Source organism: Ammospiza nelsoni, chromosome 7 (genome assembly GCF_027579445.1).
Source record: "Ammospiza nelsoni isolate bAmmNel1 chromosome 7, bAmmNel1.pri, whole genome shotgun sequence".
Lineage (NCBI taxonomy): Eukaryota > Metazoa > Chordata > Aves > Passeriformes > Passerellidae > Ammospiza > Ammospiza nelsoni.
In genome coordinates, this window is record NC_080639.1 from 12,881,856 (window position 1) to 12,900,695 (window position 18,840).

The 18,840-nt window shown below is 41.2% G+C and overlaps 1 protein-coding gene across 1 annotated transcript in view; it reads right to left on the reverse strand.

The window, feature by feature from the left end:
- The window catches only part of SATB2 (SATB homeobox 2), a 127,809-nt gene that overhangs the window by 98,366 nt on the left and 10,603 nt on the right, over nucleotides 1–18,840 (reverse strand). Inside the window, exon 2 of the mRNA XM_059476436.1 lies at nucleotides 9,568–9,744. Within this exon, the coding sequence (XP_059332419.1) occupies nucleotides 9,568–9,744 (177 nt within the window). The remainder of the gene's footprint in view (nucleotides 1–9,567; nucleotides 9,745–18,840) is intronic.

Consider the following 18,840-nt stretch of genomic DNA (forward strand, 5'->3'; position numbering starts at 1 on the left):
CTTTTTTTTTTTTTAATCACACCTATATAAACATATATTATTTTAAATTGTCTGGATAAATGAAAGGTATTTACTGGCCAAAAGATAGAGTATGAGCAATCCTCCATAAGCCCTCCACCAGTAAAGAAGAGACATGTAGCCTGAACAATCAGGTAGCTCAGTGGATGGGAGGAGGGTACACACACCCACTTCTCCCAGACATAGCTTGAATTTGAACCTTCACCAGTACTCTCTGAGTGGGTTTCCAGTGAGCAGGATAGTAGGTAAAAGGAGGTCACTAATAGCATTGTCTTCTGCTCATCCTTTCCCATTCCATTCCATTAAATGCAGCCATTTAATCTGCTGCAGACCCCTGATGACAAACAATGCAAGAGGGCAGATTGCCCTTGTAAAATTCAACCGGTATGAAAGGACCCAAATGTCAAACACATCAGCTGATTGACAGCTTCATTTATGTTCCAGCAAGGACCAGGAGGATTAAAGCCAGGTCCTCTCCACAATGCTCATGTACAGCAGTGAGAAATTGTCTGAACTGACCCTTTGCTGTCACTGCCAGGAGGATCTCTCCTGAAGAGACAGAAGACACTGGAGCAGGGGGTCAGGGTGCTGGCCTCTCTTTTGCCATTTTAAACCATCTGTTTAGCCTCCTCAGATTTTCTACACCTACTTTGTTAGGTTTTCAGTTTAAAACCAAAATGGCTTTCATACTTAGTTTGCCTACATGTTTAAAGGGGACTGAGAAGTATTGCTTTACACCACAAGCTTCCCTGGAGCCAAGCAGCTTTGCTCTCCACATGCCCAAACCAATTCCCCCAAACACGAGCAGCAAGATTCAGAATGGGGCACTGATGATAAATGTGTCAGATCAGACACCACCCAGCAGAAAGAGCTCTGCTTTCTCTCCAGCAGTACAGCCATCACGAATGCTGCACAGGGAACCTGCACCCAAGGCAAACCAGGAACTCTGAAAGGTGGGATTTACTTCTAAATAAGCAGAAGCTGATCTGGGGGATGTGCCCTACCTCTGTCAGGTTAAAGACAGAAGCAGCTGGGGGTGGGCTCGGTTTTGTGTGCCTGTGGGGAAGGCAGATGGGGCAGGGCAGTCTGCATCTGGAACAAAAAGACAAGCTCTTTATGCCACTGGGTTAAACGGCTGCTTTCCTTATCTAGAGGAGGGAATGGAAAAAAAAAATCAGCAGATAAGAATATTTTAAAAATCTAAAAAAGAAAAGAGAAAAAACAAGGAAGGAAGGAAAAAAAAAGAGCTATTCTAACATGTTAACCAGCACCAAGCTTTGCTCATCCCACTGAATGTTTAAATATTTAGCTTGTTAGCTAGCAGACTGTTAACTGCACCTCATTTTCCTTTTCAGGACAGGGGAAGACCTAGCCTAACCTAATTTATTCCCACTTTTAAACAGAGCACTGCTTCATTTTCAGCTTCATGAAGAAGAAAAAAAAAAGAGACAACAAAATTTTATTTTTAATTAAAACTAATCAAGACCATTTCTCAGTTTTAGTCAAAACCAGTAGTATTTCTCAGACTAGAAGAGAATGGGTTTAGCTGAGAGGCTGGGAAGGGAAACAGGACGAATCTAAATTTATTATATACTGGTCTAAGTTTTAAATCAAGTACAGACAGACCTTTCAGAGTGAACTTGATTTTCTTTTCACCTCAAACTACTGCAATGGTTGCTGTTACACAAAAAAGCCTGTGGCTCCACTTCCCCAGCACTTCTTCACTGGTTTATAAAACTGACAGAGTACAGGCAAATCTTTCCCTGAAGAGTACAAAGCTTCAATAAACCTCTCTCCTGCAGTGTTACCTTTTTGCACGCAGCCTGCAACATAAAGTGAATGGAAAGCATTAAAGAACGTGGCCCTCACCGAACTAAAGCACTGATGCACTGTTCAGCCCGAGCAATATGGCTCAGAAACAAAGGAGACAAGAACAAAAGGTTTAATGATTTCTTCCCAGAGCATAGCCCAAGTTTGATCCATTGTCACTACGGAACAAACAAATGACACACACACCACTGCAACAGGTTCACTGGAATCAGCAGAGCTGCCACCAAAATGTGATGTGCTCCAAAGCACTCAACTCCGAAGTCCCTTTGCAGGTATGTGGGATCTCACAGAGAGAGGGATGAAAGAGTCTCACTGGAACACCCAAAGCCCATTGTGTCCCCTCTGCTCCCTCCTTTCCCCCTGCCCCCTCTCCTGCTTACAAGCCTGCTGTGCTCAGTCACAGACCGCAAATGAGACAGAAAGCAGCGTCACAAGTGCTGAGCTGTTCAGGGCTACCTTTACTTACCCTCCTTTAAGCTGTTCAAACACTAATAAATTACCCATTTACTTATACTACCCAGATGTTTGCCATCTAGAAAAATAGATTATTATTTGTAGAAGGCTTTGTTCCATCACAAGAATCCTGTAAATAATATATTGGGATCAGAATGCCTGATCAACATGCTAACTTTCGTATGCCAGTTTGGGGTGGGGTGGCAGGAAGAAAAGGAAAGACAGACACTTCCCGACCACTAGTCAGAAGTTAAGAGCTTTCATATAGAGCTTATCAAAAACTCAGATATTCACTGGAAATCATGCTGCTGTGATAATGATGTTGTTTTAAATAACAGCAGAAATGGAGAATAAGGATGACAAGTAATCTGATATTAATTCATTAATTTAATTCTGACCTTTTGCTTCCACATATATATTACACTTTTATATAAATATATATTTGAATGCATGTATATGTATAAAATGTGTGTGTACTACATTATAAATATACCATATAAGCGTTTTTATATATAAACCAAAGTAAAACTTAATATATTCCATTTATGTATCTATAAATATGACATTCTAACATTTCTTTATATGTCACATTTTCCATAAAAAATGCAACACTAATTTTAGCAAAGCCTACAAATACAAGGAGCCTCAATCTTTGTTGCTTCTTTTATTTTTTACATAAGATTTCTTAAGAGTTCTGAAGAACTCTCAAAGAGAATTCTAGGGCTTTAATTGAAATGGCATGAGATGCTGAATCATTAACAACAGTGTCTTTCAACCCCTGTGTCCATTATGCACAGAAATGCCTATCAAAACCCACAAAGAACGAAGACATTTTCAATATTCTCATTAAAACGTGACTTTGTCTCATAGTTCTGGCTAATTGAATTTCACTTACAGTTGTCATGAAGTTTTGTAGGGTAGACAAAACAGTGATTTGCTGGTAAATGATGTATATAGGGAGAGAAATAAATATTTGAGAAGTTCTTAGCCCTCTTTTCAAACATCAGGGAGAAAGACAAAGAATACAACTCAAGCAATGAACAGTTCAAGAAGGAGCAGCTTTTACAAAGAAAACTTTGATCTGGATGGCTGAGTATCACTGCAAGAAATCCAGTCTGCTTAGCAATCTCAGACAAGTTGTCATGGAATTGCACAGCAGTTTACTGCAAGATGTCAGTACGAGGTGCACCCCTCACACATACTACTGCTAAATTATTTGATTTGGGCCTTTTATAATGCCACTGCAAAACTGGAGAGGAGAAAGAAGAGTTTACCCATTATAAATATCTGCAGTAGAGGCAAGGGGGACAAAGGGGATTACTAAAGGTAAGGAGCTGTTAATTAGAGATGGTGTAAAACGGAACTGATTAGAAGAGGTGTGAAGAGGGTCGGGTGGGTTTCTTTCATTTCTTTTGGGGTGGCTTGTTTTAAATCTTGGTTTAGCAGGGTGAGAATAGTCCGTGCAAAAGAGTTTGAGCTTAGAGAAATACAGCAGCTTTCGACAGACTGACAACTCAGTTAAGTGAGACCAACATGCTGTCTCTATTAAAATGAAAAAGTAAAAAGTGGCACTAAGGAGTGACAGTCAGGAAGTTACCCAATGTTATCTGACTGATCACTGTACCATCTTGTTACTTAAGGTATTATATCACCAATGTCACTCCGATTTATTAAACTCTTCTCATTAGAAAATCTTTGATCACATGAACAGGGAACCATGACTCAGACATGAGTGACAGTGGGCTGAGGGGTCAGAAGATCCCAGATTATAGCAGCCTTGTAATTTATTGCACATTACTCACATAAGAAACCTGAACTCAGGTTTCCTCTCATTTTTTCCTGTACTGCTACCTTGCACTTGTGTAGAATATAGCTTATCTGGTCTTCCCAGCTACAGCAAACTTGGCTGTATTCATCAAGCACAGTTCAGCAGGGTTTCACCACACTTTTACCATACCTTTCTTGATACAGAAATATAAAACCAGCTTGTGCGTGTGTGTTCAATACAGTCCCCAGCTGGTATGTTCTCCCTTTACCTGACATTCAGTTGGAAGCTATTGTGGTTCTGGAGACAGCACAGATGGGAATATTTCACAGGATCTTTCCCTACTAATCATCTGCTCAGGTCCTTCCAATTGCCTCAGAGCCCTACCCTCTTGTACCAGCTTAGGCAAATCCATTCTCTCATCGGTATTTACACCCTTCAAATATTTGTACACATGGTTATAATCCCATAAGGGGCAAGATGGTCATGCTGCTCTCACAAAGGCTAATCTGAGAGAAGGAGCACAGCACTCTGGCTGCCACATTCTTACACACAGCAGCCTGGGGCTTGGAATGATTGGCTGAACAACACTGTGTCACACAGATCTGGTCTGTGCTTTGAAGTAATACTGAAAAGCAGGCCACAAGTGCAAGGGGCCTCCAATTAACAGCAGCGAGCAGGGCTGAGCACACACATTTAAACCCTTGAAGGAAACGAACACACTTGCAGCCTTGGTTATTTCCTGCCCCAGCTACGTGCACTAACAATCCAGAGGAGAGTTCTCAATGTGTCTGTGCCTTGGTTTCCTTCCTACACAGTCAGGAGAGCCACCTTTCTCTCCTGCTGTAGCTGACTGTAAAGACAGCTCCTTCAGTGCTCCAGAACACAGTTCTCTGTAGAAGCACCAAAGCCAAGCTGACCTTGTGGCTGCGAGCAATATCAGAGCTTCAGTCAGGCAGCTGGAGTAGGTCCTCAGATACCTCTGGATGTCAGCGACTCTGGCCAGGCACTGATTGGCCCAAAAGAATTCTCCTCCTTTGCATTCCAGTGGTGCAAGGCTGACAGGGCTGAAATGTCTGATCTCTGCTCACCAAGCCACAACCCCCAGAGAGCATCACTCACCTCTGAGTCCAGCTATTGCAATTCCACATGGCACAACAAGATACTTAAAACCTTCTTCCTGCCTTGTTCTTGTGCTACACCTTCCCCACCAACCACTGCGAGCCTCTCCTTCCAGCCTTTCACTCCAACCACCCACACACAGCTCTATGCAAGCACAAATCTTCCTCCCTCTCCAGTCTATAGAGAGCACTAGAAGAAACTGGGCACAAGAGAGGTCTCAGGCATAAATGCAAGGCACTAACTTTTGCAATGGCCCTGCTCAAGGTAATGCATTGCTTAAGAACCAGAGCTTGACAATCTCTATAGTGACAGGGACGGGAAGGATCTCTTGCCCTGTGATAACTTCCCTCCGCTGTTTTCTCACTCCTCTTCCTCTTCAACTTGACATCTGAGCATGATTTCACTCTTCTTCACTCCTTTCCTTGCCATGGCCACACACAGCAGGTAACCCAGTCAACCATCCTGCCAGTGCCTGGCTAAAGCTGCCCCCAGAGAGCAGCCAGGGCAGGCACGCCACACTGCCCTGCCAACACACCCAGCTCCAGTACCTGAGAAGAGAAGGCAAACTCCATTTCAATGGCCCAGTCAGCTCTGCTAACTTCTGCCAACAATGCACATCAGTTCCCTGTACACACTCACAACAGCTAACAAGGAACTGGTCAAAAGAAAAAATGTGCATCCACAGGAAATCACACTATTTTCTTTTTCACACGGATTCTAAGAAAGTAAATGCTAAAAGCATCAAACTAACACTGTTCTTCTTCCACCCCACAGAGGAGGGAATCAGCTTTCACAGCAGGTCCCAAAGCCACAGGAGAGCATGCAGGGTACACCAGATTGCAGCTACTTTCATACTTTGGCCTCAGCACTCAGCGCTGTATATTCTATGTACCTCCTACCAGCTCCCTTCTCTTGCACAGCCCCGTTAGAATACCTCACCCACAAGAAAAAAATTCATCAGGGCACGTAAACTTTATTAAACTACACATAGAACAGGTGTCCCTTTAAAGCATGACTCTTTTCCTCTCTAAAAGGCACATGTAGCAGGTTCTCTACTGTCAGGTGTAGACTCAAGTGATGAAAGAAAAATACATAAATGTTTATTAAACCTTTGTTGCCATTTACACCACCAACTTTCACACCCCAGTGCCAAGCTGTTAACAAATTCCCATGCTGTTCCAGAAGACATTTCACAGCTCCTGTCAGAAAAGGGAAGTTTCACAAGGGCAGCACTCACTGGAAAAGTCTCTGCTCCCACCACCATCAACAAAAAATCACAACCAGCTGTTTGTGGAATAAATGTGTTCTGCCCAAACTGTGTGGGGATAAAGAGCTTCTTCCAGGGAGGCATGGGACCACCTTCATGCATACCTCCTGATGTATTTTTGTTCCAACACTGTTTGTGCTAAGACTTACCAATTTACTGAGCAGCCAGGAATAAAACTGATCCATAATAAGCCAAGTGACCATAAGGCAGTACAAGAGGCTCAGGCCAGCTGACCACTGTGTGCGTGTTGCAGCTCAAATGTTCGGACACAGCATCACTCCTGGGGGAGCTCTGCAGCTCCAGGCTGCAGCCCAACAGCAGGGCCCCTCAGGGAGGCACATACCACCTACCACTCTGTGCCATGTTTCCTTTCTGCCAGCCAGGCTCTGCTGTGCTGCTGTACAGCTGGGAAGAGCGAGGCCAGGCCCTGCACACGAGGCACACACCAACTCCAGCCTCAGCAGCTCTGCCGGCTGCCATGGGGAACTGCAGCAAAGGCAGAGTGAAATCCTACAGCAATTCTCTCCTCTGCCACAGCTCTACTTTCCCCTCCAACCAGCTCTTCAATCTGCCACAGAAGACCCTGTTCTAAAAGAACAGGCAAAGGCAAGATGCTTCTTGCAGGATGAAGTGAAATTGCTATTCCCCTCAGTGTCATGGGACCGAAATAAAGCACTTTCCCAACTCAAAAGGTGACAATTGTTACATGCCAAGTTACAGCTTAGACAGCTTTCACAATACCAAAGCTTGGACAAACTCATTTACTTTGTCCCTGGAGGACATGGGGACACCTACTCATGTCACTGTTTTGCAGAGCATGATGCCCAGAGCATTTTGAAAAATGCACCTGAGGACCTTCAACCTCTCATGCAGATCCTGTAATTCAGTTGATCATAAAAAAGAACTAAGTGACCGTTTATGAATGTTTTGCTAATGGAAATCAATTCCAAGCACTAGAACAGAAGCAGACTTGTCCTACAACCATAATGAATGAAGTAAATAGCTTTATTTTTCCCACCTTTTTAATATCAGAAAGTTGTGTTCCCAAACAGATTGTTATAATTGCAATTTACTAGCATGCTTCTGTCAACTCTAGGTAACGAATTAGGGCCCTACATTCTATAAATTTTCACATTAAACAAAACAACCTCAGAAATCTATTGGCTGTCCCCACCTGTACCTCACCCCTCAGCTTATAGACAGCTAGCACAGAGCCAAGATACTGCAGGACATGCTGCATACTTCAGCTTCGTACCTTAAGATCAGCATGGCCTGCAGTATTTGTCGCAGATGTCTAAAAGAAATTGATGGACTGGCCTTCAGTGTGAAGGTAAATAACCTGACCAAGAGATTTGTTAGCTGATGGATGTTTAAGGTATTTTCTATTATTCTCAATATTACACCATGAGATGTTAGAGGAATGTAATAGCTGCCTTAAAGATGAAAATACCTTAGTCTTTTCTTTTAGACTAATTGCAAAAATTAGAGATTCAACTTCTATTTTCTAGTGGAGTTACTGGAGCAGCACATCAAGCGACAGATCAGTATCTGAACCTGCTCACTGTTAAAGCTCAAAAACGCAGTGGCCATTTCCTCCCTGCACAGTGACTAATTTCCTTCATGAGTCAATCTGTCTCCTTCCCTCTATTCCCACAACAGAGCAGTGCCACAAAAGCAAGGTTCCCCCAAGTGAGATGCTCAGCCTGTGTGGGTCACTGCACTGGATGACATGCCCCCTTGGAGCAGGTTTTCTGCAAAGCCCATTCCCCTCTGCAAGTGCCAAGAATCAAATCTTGGCCACCTAATGCAGCATGTTCCACATGTTAGCTCGCAACATGATGAGAAACTGTGTTAACTGAGATGGATAGTGCTGTCAAACAGAAAGCTGGCTCACCAGGATGGAAACAGTGGGATATGCTGACCTTCTACATTCAGAAAAAAAGAGTCCCTAAGATGACACAAAGCATTTTGTATTGAAAACCAAAACAACTACCTTCTTGCAGGGCTTTTACTACCATATTGTGTAAATAAACACATGTACATAAACTCTGCCTATATGAAGAATCTGAGCCTCTCTCACAGAGCAGTCTGACAGAGGAAATGAATCATTATCACCCTGCTTGGACAGAAGTTTGCACAAGGAGCCCATGCGATTAACCACTGCCTGGAATTCCTGGATTCAGCACCACCACTGCTCCTTCTGTTCCCACGTTCAAATGCCTAACTATAGAAAGCAACTCAAATCAACAGACAAAATTCAAATCTTCAGGCAAATTGCTTTTAAACTACTCTGAATGTGCACAGGTTTTATTGGTGATATGGAGAGAAAACAAACTTACAGGCTTCTCATCCAAAAGAATAAGCACTGAAATAACTTGTTTTAGTATTAAAAATCCTCTTCAAATTTGAAGTTCATTCTGGAAAGATTTTTCCCAACCTACCACCTCCTGCCCATCTCCCTCAACATTATGATTTTAGGTTTGGGTTTTTTTAGGCTTATATTTTGGGCAGAGAGAGGGAAGCTTTGTTTATTTTAAGATTTTGCTGCTAACAGAGAATAATCTGAATGGAAGGGACTATAGTGCTTTACAAAGGGTTTTGCAGCAATATAGTAGGTAAGTGAAAACAAAAATCAGCCTGCACACTTAGTCCTACAACTATTTACCATAAAGACAGCACGCATATATATGAAACAATGCATTATCTACAATGCATAATTAAAAAAATTAAAGACTACAATATGCTGTTCAAAACTGCCCTGATACAAAGAGGAATACTGGATACCATCTGGCTGTACACCGAAATGTTGTATCTTCTGTGCTGACTTCCTCGAAGCAGCAACCTGCCTCGTGGTGCAGAACAAGCGTGCCATGAATATCCTGACTGATCATTATCAACAGATTTCACACTTCAGCAAGATCTAGCTAATGCTTTCTAGACAGGCTAAAAACATAGGGCTTGTTATACACCTAGTTTAGGATTAAGCAATTAACACAACTGATATAAACACTTCCAAGTTTTGCTACCAATTTTCTTACTTTTTCCTTACATCAAACAACCCCAGGTGCTGTCTTCTGCAGTGCAGAGAAGTGGGAAAAAAACTATTGAATACCTTGTGCCTGAGCTGCAGAACTGTGGGAATACCCCAGAGCCAGGAGCGCTGTCTCCACCAGCTGGCTAAAGAGCACATCTTTGCGAACCAGAACGAACTCAGCATGCTCTTCTCGATTATCGTATTCAAGAGAGGCGTCTGACTGCTCCACCACACAAAAGACTGGAATCATCAAACCTACATGGAAAAAAACACCAAAAAAAAACCAACAAAGCATCAATAAGAAGAACATGAACTGTGTCATACATGTCTAATTAAAGTCGTAAATTAACACACCTCCTAGAAGACTCATCGTAAATGGAAATCTGCCTTTCTTCCTTGTGGGATAACTTTTGTTTGCTTTCCAAGGAAAATACTAAAGTCTCATCACTTGACTCATTTAAAAACCACACTAAAAGCTCTAGAGAATACAGTTCAGGAACAGAATCATAGCCAGCACAAAGATGAACAAGACTTCCTAGTAAGACTTTTTCAACACTGCAGAAGTCTGCTACAGTTTCATAAATGTACCTATTTCTTTCAAGTCATTTCTCCATATTCAACCACATGAAAGCCTGACCCACAAATGCCATTTCTGCTTCTCTCTACACAGTGAATGTATGGAGAAATCAGCAGAGGGTGGTCCCCTTGAGGGACCCTGGGATAGCTGAGCATTTTCAGACCATGGTCCATTCTCACTGTACAAGGAAAATACTTTTGAATTGATTTTGTTGAAAATTATAATCTTGTGTTGGCAGCTGATGGTCACTCAGGCCCAGAGAGACCCACAGCTGCCTTTCCAATGCATCCATGAGGAGTGTGAGAACAACTCTTTTGGAAAAAGAATCAAGGATGAGGAGGAACCACAGAAGTGAAAAACTCAGGGGGTGGTCTAGATTCAATTTTGTTGTGTTTTATTGCAAATCTACTTTTGTGGTTACAGGATCAAGTTATCTATGGCATTAGATAAATTGTGAGGCATGAACTTTAAGGGATTCAATACTGAAGGCAGTATAGAAACGTGCCAATTTGCAGGAAACAGCCCCACAGTGCATTCCCAGAAGGAAGAGGGAATAGACTGAAAACCTTCAGCACTGCAGAGCCATTTCCACCACCTGCTACAGGCCAGTCTACCTCCAGTCACAGACATTTTTTTAACTGGTTACGTATTACTTGTTAGTCCCTAGATAAGCCAGAAAATCTCAGCCTGAAGCAGTTTTCCAAATGTGCCATCTAAGGCTCATTGTCACCAGCAAGTTCACCTCTAAATCCTGTTCTTCAGAATGAAATATAATCATTGCCAGTAGACATTAACTACAAAAAATATCTGAGTGTATTTGTGAATTTTGGACACAAATCACTGTATTCCTGGACCAGACACTTCTTTAAGGGAAAAAGAAGAAAAAGCCACATTTCAGTTTTCCTTCACAAAGTCTATTAAATATTTTTGAGCTACGGTCACTAGCTTCAAAACCTAATACCTACAAACCATAGCTATGTATCCCTTCAGAGGAGTCACTCTGCCCTGGAATAAATACATCATATTAGTATCTGCTGAGGAACTTAAATACTCCTTGTCTTGAATGTTGAGAAAGTAGATCTACTTTAAAATATATTTTAGATACACAATTCTCAGTTAGTGACTATCTAGCACAGAGTGGCTCTCAATTTGACATCCTAACGGCAGAAGCTACACACTGCAATATCCACTTGACGTGTTTCAGCTCTTTGTTTTAAAACAAATCTCAAAGTAACATGAAAGAAGGTTACAGCATCACATTGATACCGCTCCCTCTTCACTGCTTGATTCTGGGTTAAATTGATGCATATTGCAAGTTCAAGCAGCCAAATTCTAACACATAGTGCTAAAAAAAAAGTCTCAGTGAAAAAAAAACCCTCTAGGTGCTTTCCTGAAGAGACAACACATGGGTGATCATGTTCCTCTGAAATAAGTGACAAAATTTCTTTTCCTATCAAAGGTTAAAATTTGAATTCTATTTGTCCATACACCATTTAACTAGTTAAAACAAAAATAAGTCTCTTTAAGTGACAAACTTCCAGTCCTGTCGAACATACAGGCTGTCACAGCACTTTTGATGGGGCTATTAATGTCTTAGCAAAAGATTAAGGTAATTGGCCAAATGCTGAGGCTGTAATATCAGTTGTGTAAATTACATTTTGGCAAGACAGAAAAGGTGGTGAAGCAAACTGATGAGAGGAATGTCACACTGTCTTTTATGCTCCTGCTGGAAGCTTTCCTTGTCATACAACAGTCTCTCCTCTTCAGCACAGGAGTAGCACCTATTCTCTGCACTCATTCCTTACTGTCTGAGTACACACAGGATCTCAAAGGCCAGAATGGATGCCATACATTATAGCACTTTATGGACAGCACTAAGGACCCCACACAACTCCTGCCCATGATGACTTTCCTGCCCCTTCCTGCTGCCCATGCTTGCAGGAACCCTGCTAAAGAAACAGCTTTTGGAAAAACATCTCTGAACTCAGTGACCCAGAGTAACTGATGATAAAATGCTATTAGGACCTTAAAAACAGAGAGCAAAGGGCAGCTTACCACATCTGTCTGATGTGATCTGACACTGACCTATTCTCATGCCTCTCACTATAGCACCTGGAATCTTAATACTGATTTTAAAAATAAAATAAAAAGCAACAGTAATCAAACTTATTTCCAAGCCAATCTCACTCCAAGGAAGTTTCAACTGCTTTGCTCTCTATTTCGCATGAGAGAGTTTAAACTGTTGTATCTCCAAGGAACTCACTACCTCAAACTTCTCTGCTTCTTAATGTTATCTGAAAATAAATATATTTCAGTACTTTGGGATCAAAAGGAAAAACTTCTGCAGATGCCAACATGCTCTTTACATGCAGATATACATCATGGCTTGCTCCTACAGGCATATATTACACCTCCAGCTCGCTACAGGGCCCTTAGAGAGCAATACAAGTTAGTCACTACTCACTGTCATTCCAGCTGAAGAACTTGGAGCAGTACTCTGAGAGCTGGAGACCAAGCATCCATAACAGTCTCAAATGCAGCGCTACTGCAGTGCAAGCCAGCCTTACTCATAAACGCTGGAGCTCCTGAGCTCTTTCCCTGAGGAGGGATCAGCCAGAGTCGCTGCCACCCTCCCTCGCCCGTGCACTCTCACACACAGGGAGCAGGCTGGGCCCGGCACTGAAGTGGCACAGCCGCTCCCCCAGCTCCAGACAGGCTGCAGGCAGCGATGCTGCACAGCCCGTGCTACACGACACACCGCACTGCTTCTCACACAGGGAGAAAGCTAGCAGTTTTCCGAGGGCTAAAAAGGAAAGAGTTTGTTTCCCTCAAGGACAAACACAAAGCTAGTATGCACACAAAACATCACCAGCAATCGCAAATCATACTACAGGCTTTTACTCCTGGATTTTGATTAACATAACTGAATCATGAACAGCTCTTTCATGCTTCCCACAGAGCTCTGACCCCATAGAGATGGCACCAGCTTAAAATGTCAGGGGAGCATAAACCAAGATCTACAGAAAGGCTTTTATAAGGACATCCATACACAGCAAGAATTCCATCTAACCAATGAAAGAGAGCAGTGAAAAACTGTTCCAAACATTACCCAGAAGAAGAGAATGGTTAGCAGCAACCAATATACCTCTGTATAATATACATATTTAAAGCACATCAGAGATGAGATTTAAGCTCTGCTATTGCTTTCACGGAAAAGTTGCAATGTACAGAGAATCTGTACACACACTTGCACTTTTCCCCAAGATTCTTCTAAAGGCCAGAGAAATTAAGAAGAAATTAAATATGTATCAAAGAGACCAAATGCACATTTTTTCCTCCTTGCCCATTTTAATCTATAATTTTGTTTCACTGTAGAGTAATAAAATCTTTAAAAATTAAGGAAAGAGAAATAGATATTTCATTAGAGAAGTGAAAATCCGAGACAGTCTGCTGCATATAGTATTCATTTTTACAAAAGCGGACTTAGAGCCAGTTAAAAGTATTATGAACCTGCAATCATACAGCTTCCTGGAAAACATTTTCAGCTCTAAGACTTCCAAGTAAAAGCTCCAGATTTCTAATGACAAACTAGAAGGAAGAGAAGAAAGCAGGCATTAAAAGCTACTGCACTGTTTCTTTTGTTTATTTACAAATAATACTTGGTCCAGCACATGCTTTTTTAAGTAATAGATATGATACTAGTGGCACTTAATTTCTATGCATGGTCTGCTTGCACAGCAGCATCACAGGCAGAGCAGAAAGCTGAGAGCTCTTACAGCCACCCACCTCTCCAGCCATTAAATAGGGAGCAGTGCTTGTGCATCCTAATAAGTATAAAATGAAGATCAACTAGAAAGAAAAAGCACCAATAAAATTCATGTCTTTTTAGATTAAAATCTCCTTCCATCAGGACAAGTTTTGAGTCCCATCTAGGTGTTATTTAATTTTATCTAATTTGAACAATTTCCAAACATCAAGTTGATTAATTTCAACAGCATGGTGTTATGGAAAGATTTACTGTACAGGGGTTGTCTAGCAGGGAATTAATAAAAAAGCCAGTTCTTTGCCCTGAGTAACATTAGGTTTTAAGACTTCCCAGATTTCTAGTGGGAATACTTCACAGCATAAGCATGTTTTCTTCTGGGAGTAAAACCCACCAAAATTATTAAAAACGGAGATCAAATGGTGGTGTCAAACCCAAAGGAAATCATTCTACAGTGGAGAGATTTTTATCAAGTGAAGAAAGTGGAAAATAAAGTTTTTGTTGTTGCTGTTATGCTTTGGGTTTTTAGGCTTTGTTTGTTGGCTATTTTTTTGTTTTGTTTTAAACAGAACAGACACACATGGAGAGTAATCTTCCTCAAAGACAAAGCAAATTTCTATGGTTTGGAGTTCAGAAACCAGGACATCTACTTGAAAATTCATAAACTACTGAAAATTCTTCATTACCTTATGTAGAAAACATTTTGCCTAGCAGAGACTGCAACATGGGCCATTCTCTAAGCTGGCCTTTCCATCAGAGAAAAAAAAAATCCAGGTAATAGCAAGAGCAGAATCCACAAATGCTTATTTCCAAACACACCTAAAAAACACTGAAGTACAAGTAACTTTGGTTGGACTTCTAAGATGAGACCCTTACTCTACAAGAGAAATTAAGAAGCCCAATTAGCAAAGCATGGATTGTCTTAAGAAAATTACCTAGATGGAGATTCTGTACAGTTAACAATAAAGCATGCTTCCATAACTGGCAGTAACCACAGGAAGCAATCAAACTACAAACATTTCCTAAACCTAATCTGCTTCTGTTTTTTTCTTTAGAGAGAGACCTCTATCCAGCAAAGGCAGTCATGGGGAAAGCAGTCCATTTATTTATTTCTCTCTGCACTGCAGTAGAGCTGACCTTACATATACAGATTTGGTATTTTAACTGTCTTTCCCTTTCTTCTAAACAAATTTGAAAAAGAAGCTAAACTGAGAAAAATGCTTTAAAAGGCAGAAATGGGCATAGGAGAGATTTGCCAGTTCTCCTTTTCACATCCTGCAGCTCTAATTGCAAAGGCAGAAGCCAATTCAGTTTGACCGTTTTCATTACGCAGAAATACCTGAATTTCTGCAGCAAAGATGCCATCCTGCATCCTGAAGTGTAACACAAATCCGTAATTTCCTTTTTCAAAAACTTAAACCCACTACTAATTTCATTAAAAAAAAAAAAAAAAAGAAAAAGGGAAGCTTTAAAGCCTTAGTTTGCCACTTCTTCAAAAAGGTGTAAACTGCAAATCCTGAAGTGACCAGAAATTAAAACCTAGTTAATATGTTAAAAATCAGGAGGTTTGTTAAAAATCAGGAGGTTTCTACTAAAGACTTTATTAGTTGAACAAACGTAAAATCAGAGAATCTTTTTGGTTGGAAAAGACCTTTAAGATCACATGTAACAACAGAAGATAAATTCATAATTAGAAAAATTAACTGCACGCCAAAATGTGGGGTACTTTGTCCAGTTGGCTGGGGCTTTTTCAAGAGGAAAGATGCCAAATAGTATTTGGGGAAAAAAGTTTGTTTTTTTTTTTTATCTCAACACCACTTCTGTTTAGATCACAGCACAGATCTGCAGCTGATGGTGATGTGAGATCTTCTCCAGAAAATCCTGCAGAGTCCAGCTGAGGGCTGCAGATGCAGGAGATACAAGGACAGGCTAAACAAACACTATCACATCGTTTCCACAGGCCCACACATACATAACTGTTCATGCTCAAGAAGGATCTGGCTTGAAGCAGATCCCGGGTTCAGCCTATGGCAGTGCAAATCTGTGATAAGGTGGAAGAGACAGAGCTCCCTCATTTCAGCAAGCTTGAGGCATTCCATTAAGGCTCACTTTCAAGTTACACCATAAATTATGAATACAATTAAATCAGACAGAATATAAGTTGTTGGCACTTAACTTATTTACAATAAATGCTTGGTTTGGGTAAATGGACTGTGTTTCAGCCTTTTACTTATCAAACACCAGTTTACAACAGTCTTATTATGAAGCTGAGAATTCTTCCACTGTAAATCTTTTTTAATAGGGACTGAAGGAATGACTCTGCAGTTGTTTGTCACTAACCACTCGGAACCACGTGAAGAAAGCTGTGTGCACACACTGACAGGCGGCCAGCGGGAAATCGCTGTGTCAAATACACGAGACTGTACCCAGACCTCTGCAACCGTACAATCCTGTGCAGCATCAAGCACCTCATTACAGCAAAAGGTTTTGTTTAAAACCAAGTACCCTACTTTCTGCTAATCCTCTGCTATCCAGTGTGTTCTAGACAAAATGCAAGATATCTGATTTTGCATATAAGCAGTAATGTGATGCTGTTAAACTCCTACTCTTCATGGCTTTATAAGCCCGCTGCAAATAATTTGTTCCAGGATGCAATTTAGTAAAGAAGAGCTCAGTCCACAGCTGATTTTAATACAGTGTTTGCCAAAGGAACAAAATCATGTTAAATAATATTACATTGTAGAATTTTTCTTCTTAGGAGGGCCAGAGGAAGTAAAACTAAGGACAATATCTTTCTACTCCTCCTCGGCTATTTTTTCTGGCTTTACATATTCAATAAATCTGTAGGCAGGAAATGCATTTCTACATTTTATATTTTAGCCAATGGCAAATGCAAACCACAAGGTATTATTTACATCTTTCTTCAGCTTCCAGTCCTTTCTGTGGCTTCAGTCTCCCAGCCATCGCAGCTATCCCAGATCTCAGGAAGTCTTATAAATAAGTCACTACCGTCTCTGCAGATGTCCTCTGCTTCTGACAGCTTAACTACCCAAAGAATCCTTCTCCTAGCTGAAATAACAGCCTTACTGTTATTTATTTAACATAAAATATTTCATGCCACTATCCCACCACAGAAACATACTATGAAACTCTTAACTTGATTTGATAATTCTTGAATTTCTTAAAAAATGGTAAAAAATAAAAGCCACATTTAGAGCATGTTCTGTGACAAACAAGAAATGAGAAATAGAAAAACACCAAGGGTTTACCTCTGGCACAGCCTCTCCTGCAGCGTCTGGGACAGAAGCGTTGCTCACAGGAGATGAGACCTTTTCTTAGTCAAAGAGAATCAGCTGTTTCTGGTAACAAATCCCCTTTGCTACACCAGCTGCACTAACTCAACCCTAACTTTGAATCTGTCACACCTGTTGAGTTCACTGAGTGGGAACAGGAGCAGCCCCACTGGGGCTTTGTGCCACCCTGTTAGCCCAGGGACAGCCACGCACGGGGCAGCCAGGAGGCAAGAGTAATTAAACAGGAGAATAAAGCACTCCCACCTCTCCAATTAAACAAGCAAAACTGAGAGCAATGATAACCCAGAGCTCAAAATACTGCTTTGAGGGAGCCTGAGTGAGAAGGCAGCACAAACAGCTGTCTAGGTTCCTCCAGTAGAAAGCTCAGCCCCCCTGTGCAGCAGCACCCTGGCATGCAGGAATCCTGGGGGGTACCAGCACCATGCTGCCCACCAGAATCACACACAAGCCCTCCAAGCCATGGAACAGAACCATAGAATCAGTTAGGTTGGAAAAGAACACTTAAAATAATGAAGTCTAGCTATTCCAATTGAAAGGAAAAAGGTGAAGACACTACAGCTACATGTTTCCTAAATAAAACAGCTCAGTTGTTTCAACTTGTTTCCCAGTTACAAAAGAAGAAAAAATACTCCACAGCCATACTTCATAATATTAATTAAATGGAAAATATACTCCTTTCACTCAAAATCAGTGGAATGAACACTTCTAAAATCAGATGACTTTTTGTTAAAAAATCATCTTAAGCCATAAATTTCCTGTTAGTTTCAGGTTTTGGTTTCTTTAACTTGAAAACAAGTATAGGGTTTGTGAGGGGTTTTTTGTTTGGGGAACTACTTTCTGTTTCCTTTCTCTCGAAAATGTAATAGAACTTGCCTAAGGGGTTAAGACTCTCTAAGCCAAGTTCCACCCAAAATTATTTTTAATGACCAACATTTTTAAACCCTGAAAACTGGAACCACTAATAAGCCCTTAAATTCAGTGGTGCTAGCAGATGCCACCATATTATGTAATTTTTGAAGCAAAAAAACATCTTCTAGCAAAAGCATTTTAATGAAGGTTCTATTAACTAGTCTCCTGGTACTGGGATAAGTCCCCTGGAATGCAACAGAAAAGCCTTCATAGCTGGCTTGAGGTTTTATTTCTGGAGAAGTGCTGCAGACCACACTCGGGCCTATTTTGGGGTCTCCACTGGGACCCACCAGCAAGTTCTTTTCTCCATCATGTCCATTCCTCTGTGAATCACGCCCTGGCAAGTAAAAGAAGAAATCTTATCACCTCTTCACCATGTTACAAGATAAATGTCTGCCAACCTATATCACTGCCTTCAAAACCACTTGCAGGCTCCAACATCGAGACAAACTGAATTATCTGCAACCACTGTAACCACTGCCTCTTTCCTCGTATCTTATAGATAATGGCAGCAATAGAATACCTAATTTCTAAGTGACAATGCCAACAGATATGGCAGAAGTGGCTATGGGCAAAAGTTACAAGTACACACGCAAGAAGACAAGCCACACTAAACTCACTCTGAATAAATGCTGTCAAACTCAATGGTAACTGAAGAAGCTCTTCATCCTCCTTCACTTTCAGCAAGGGTAAGGCTATTGCTACAGCAATATCATTACTAGATGGTATTTTTCTGGTAGAAGGAGACCACAGAAATCTTCATCAAATCTTCAGCGCAAAAATAAGTG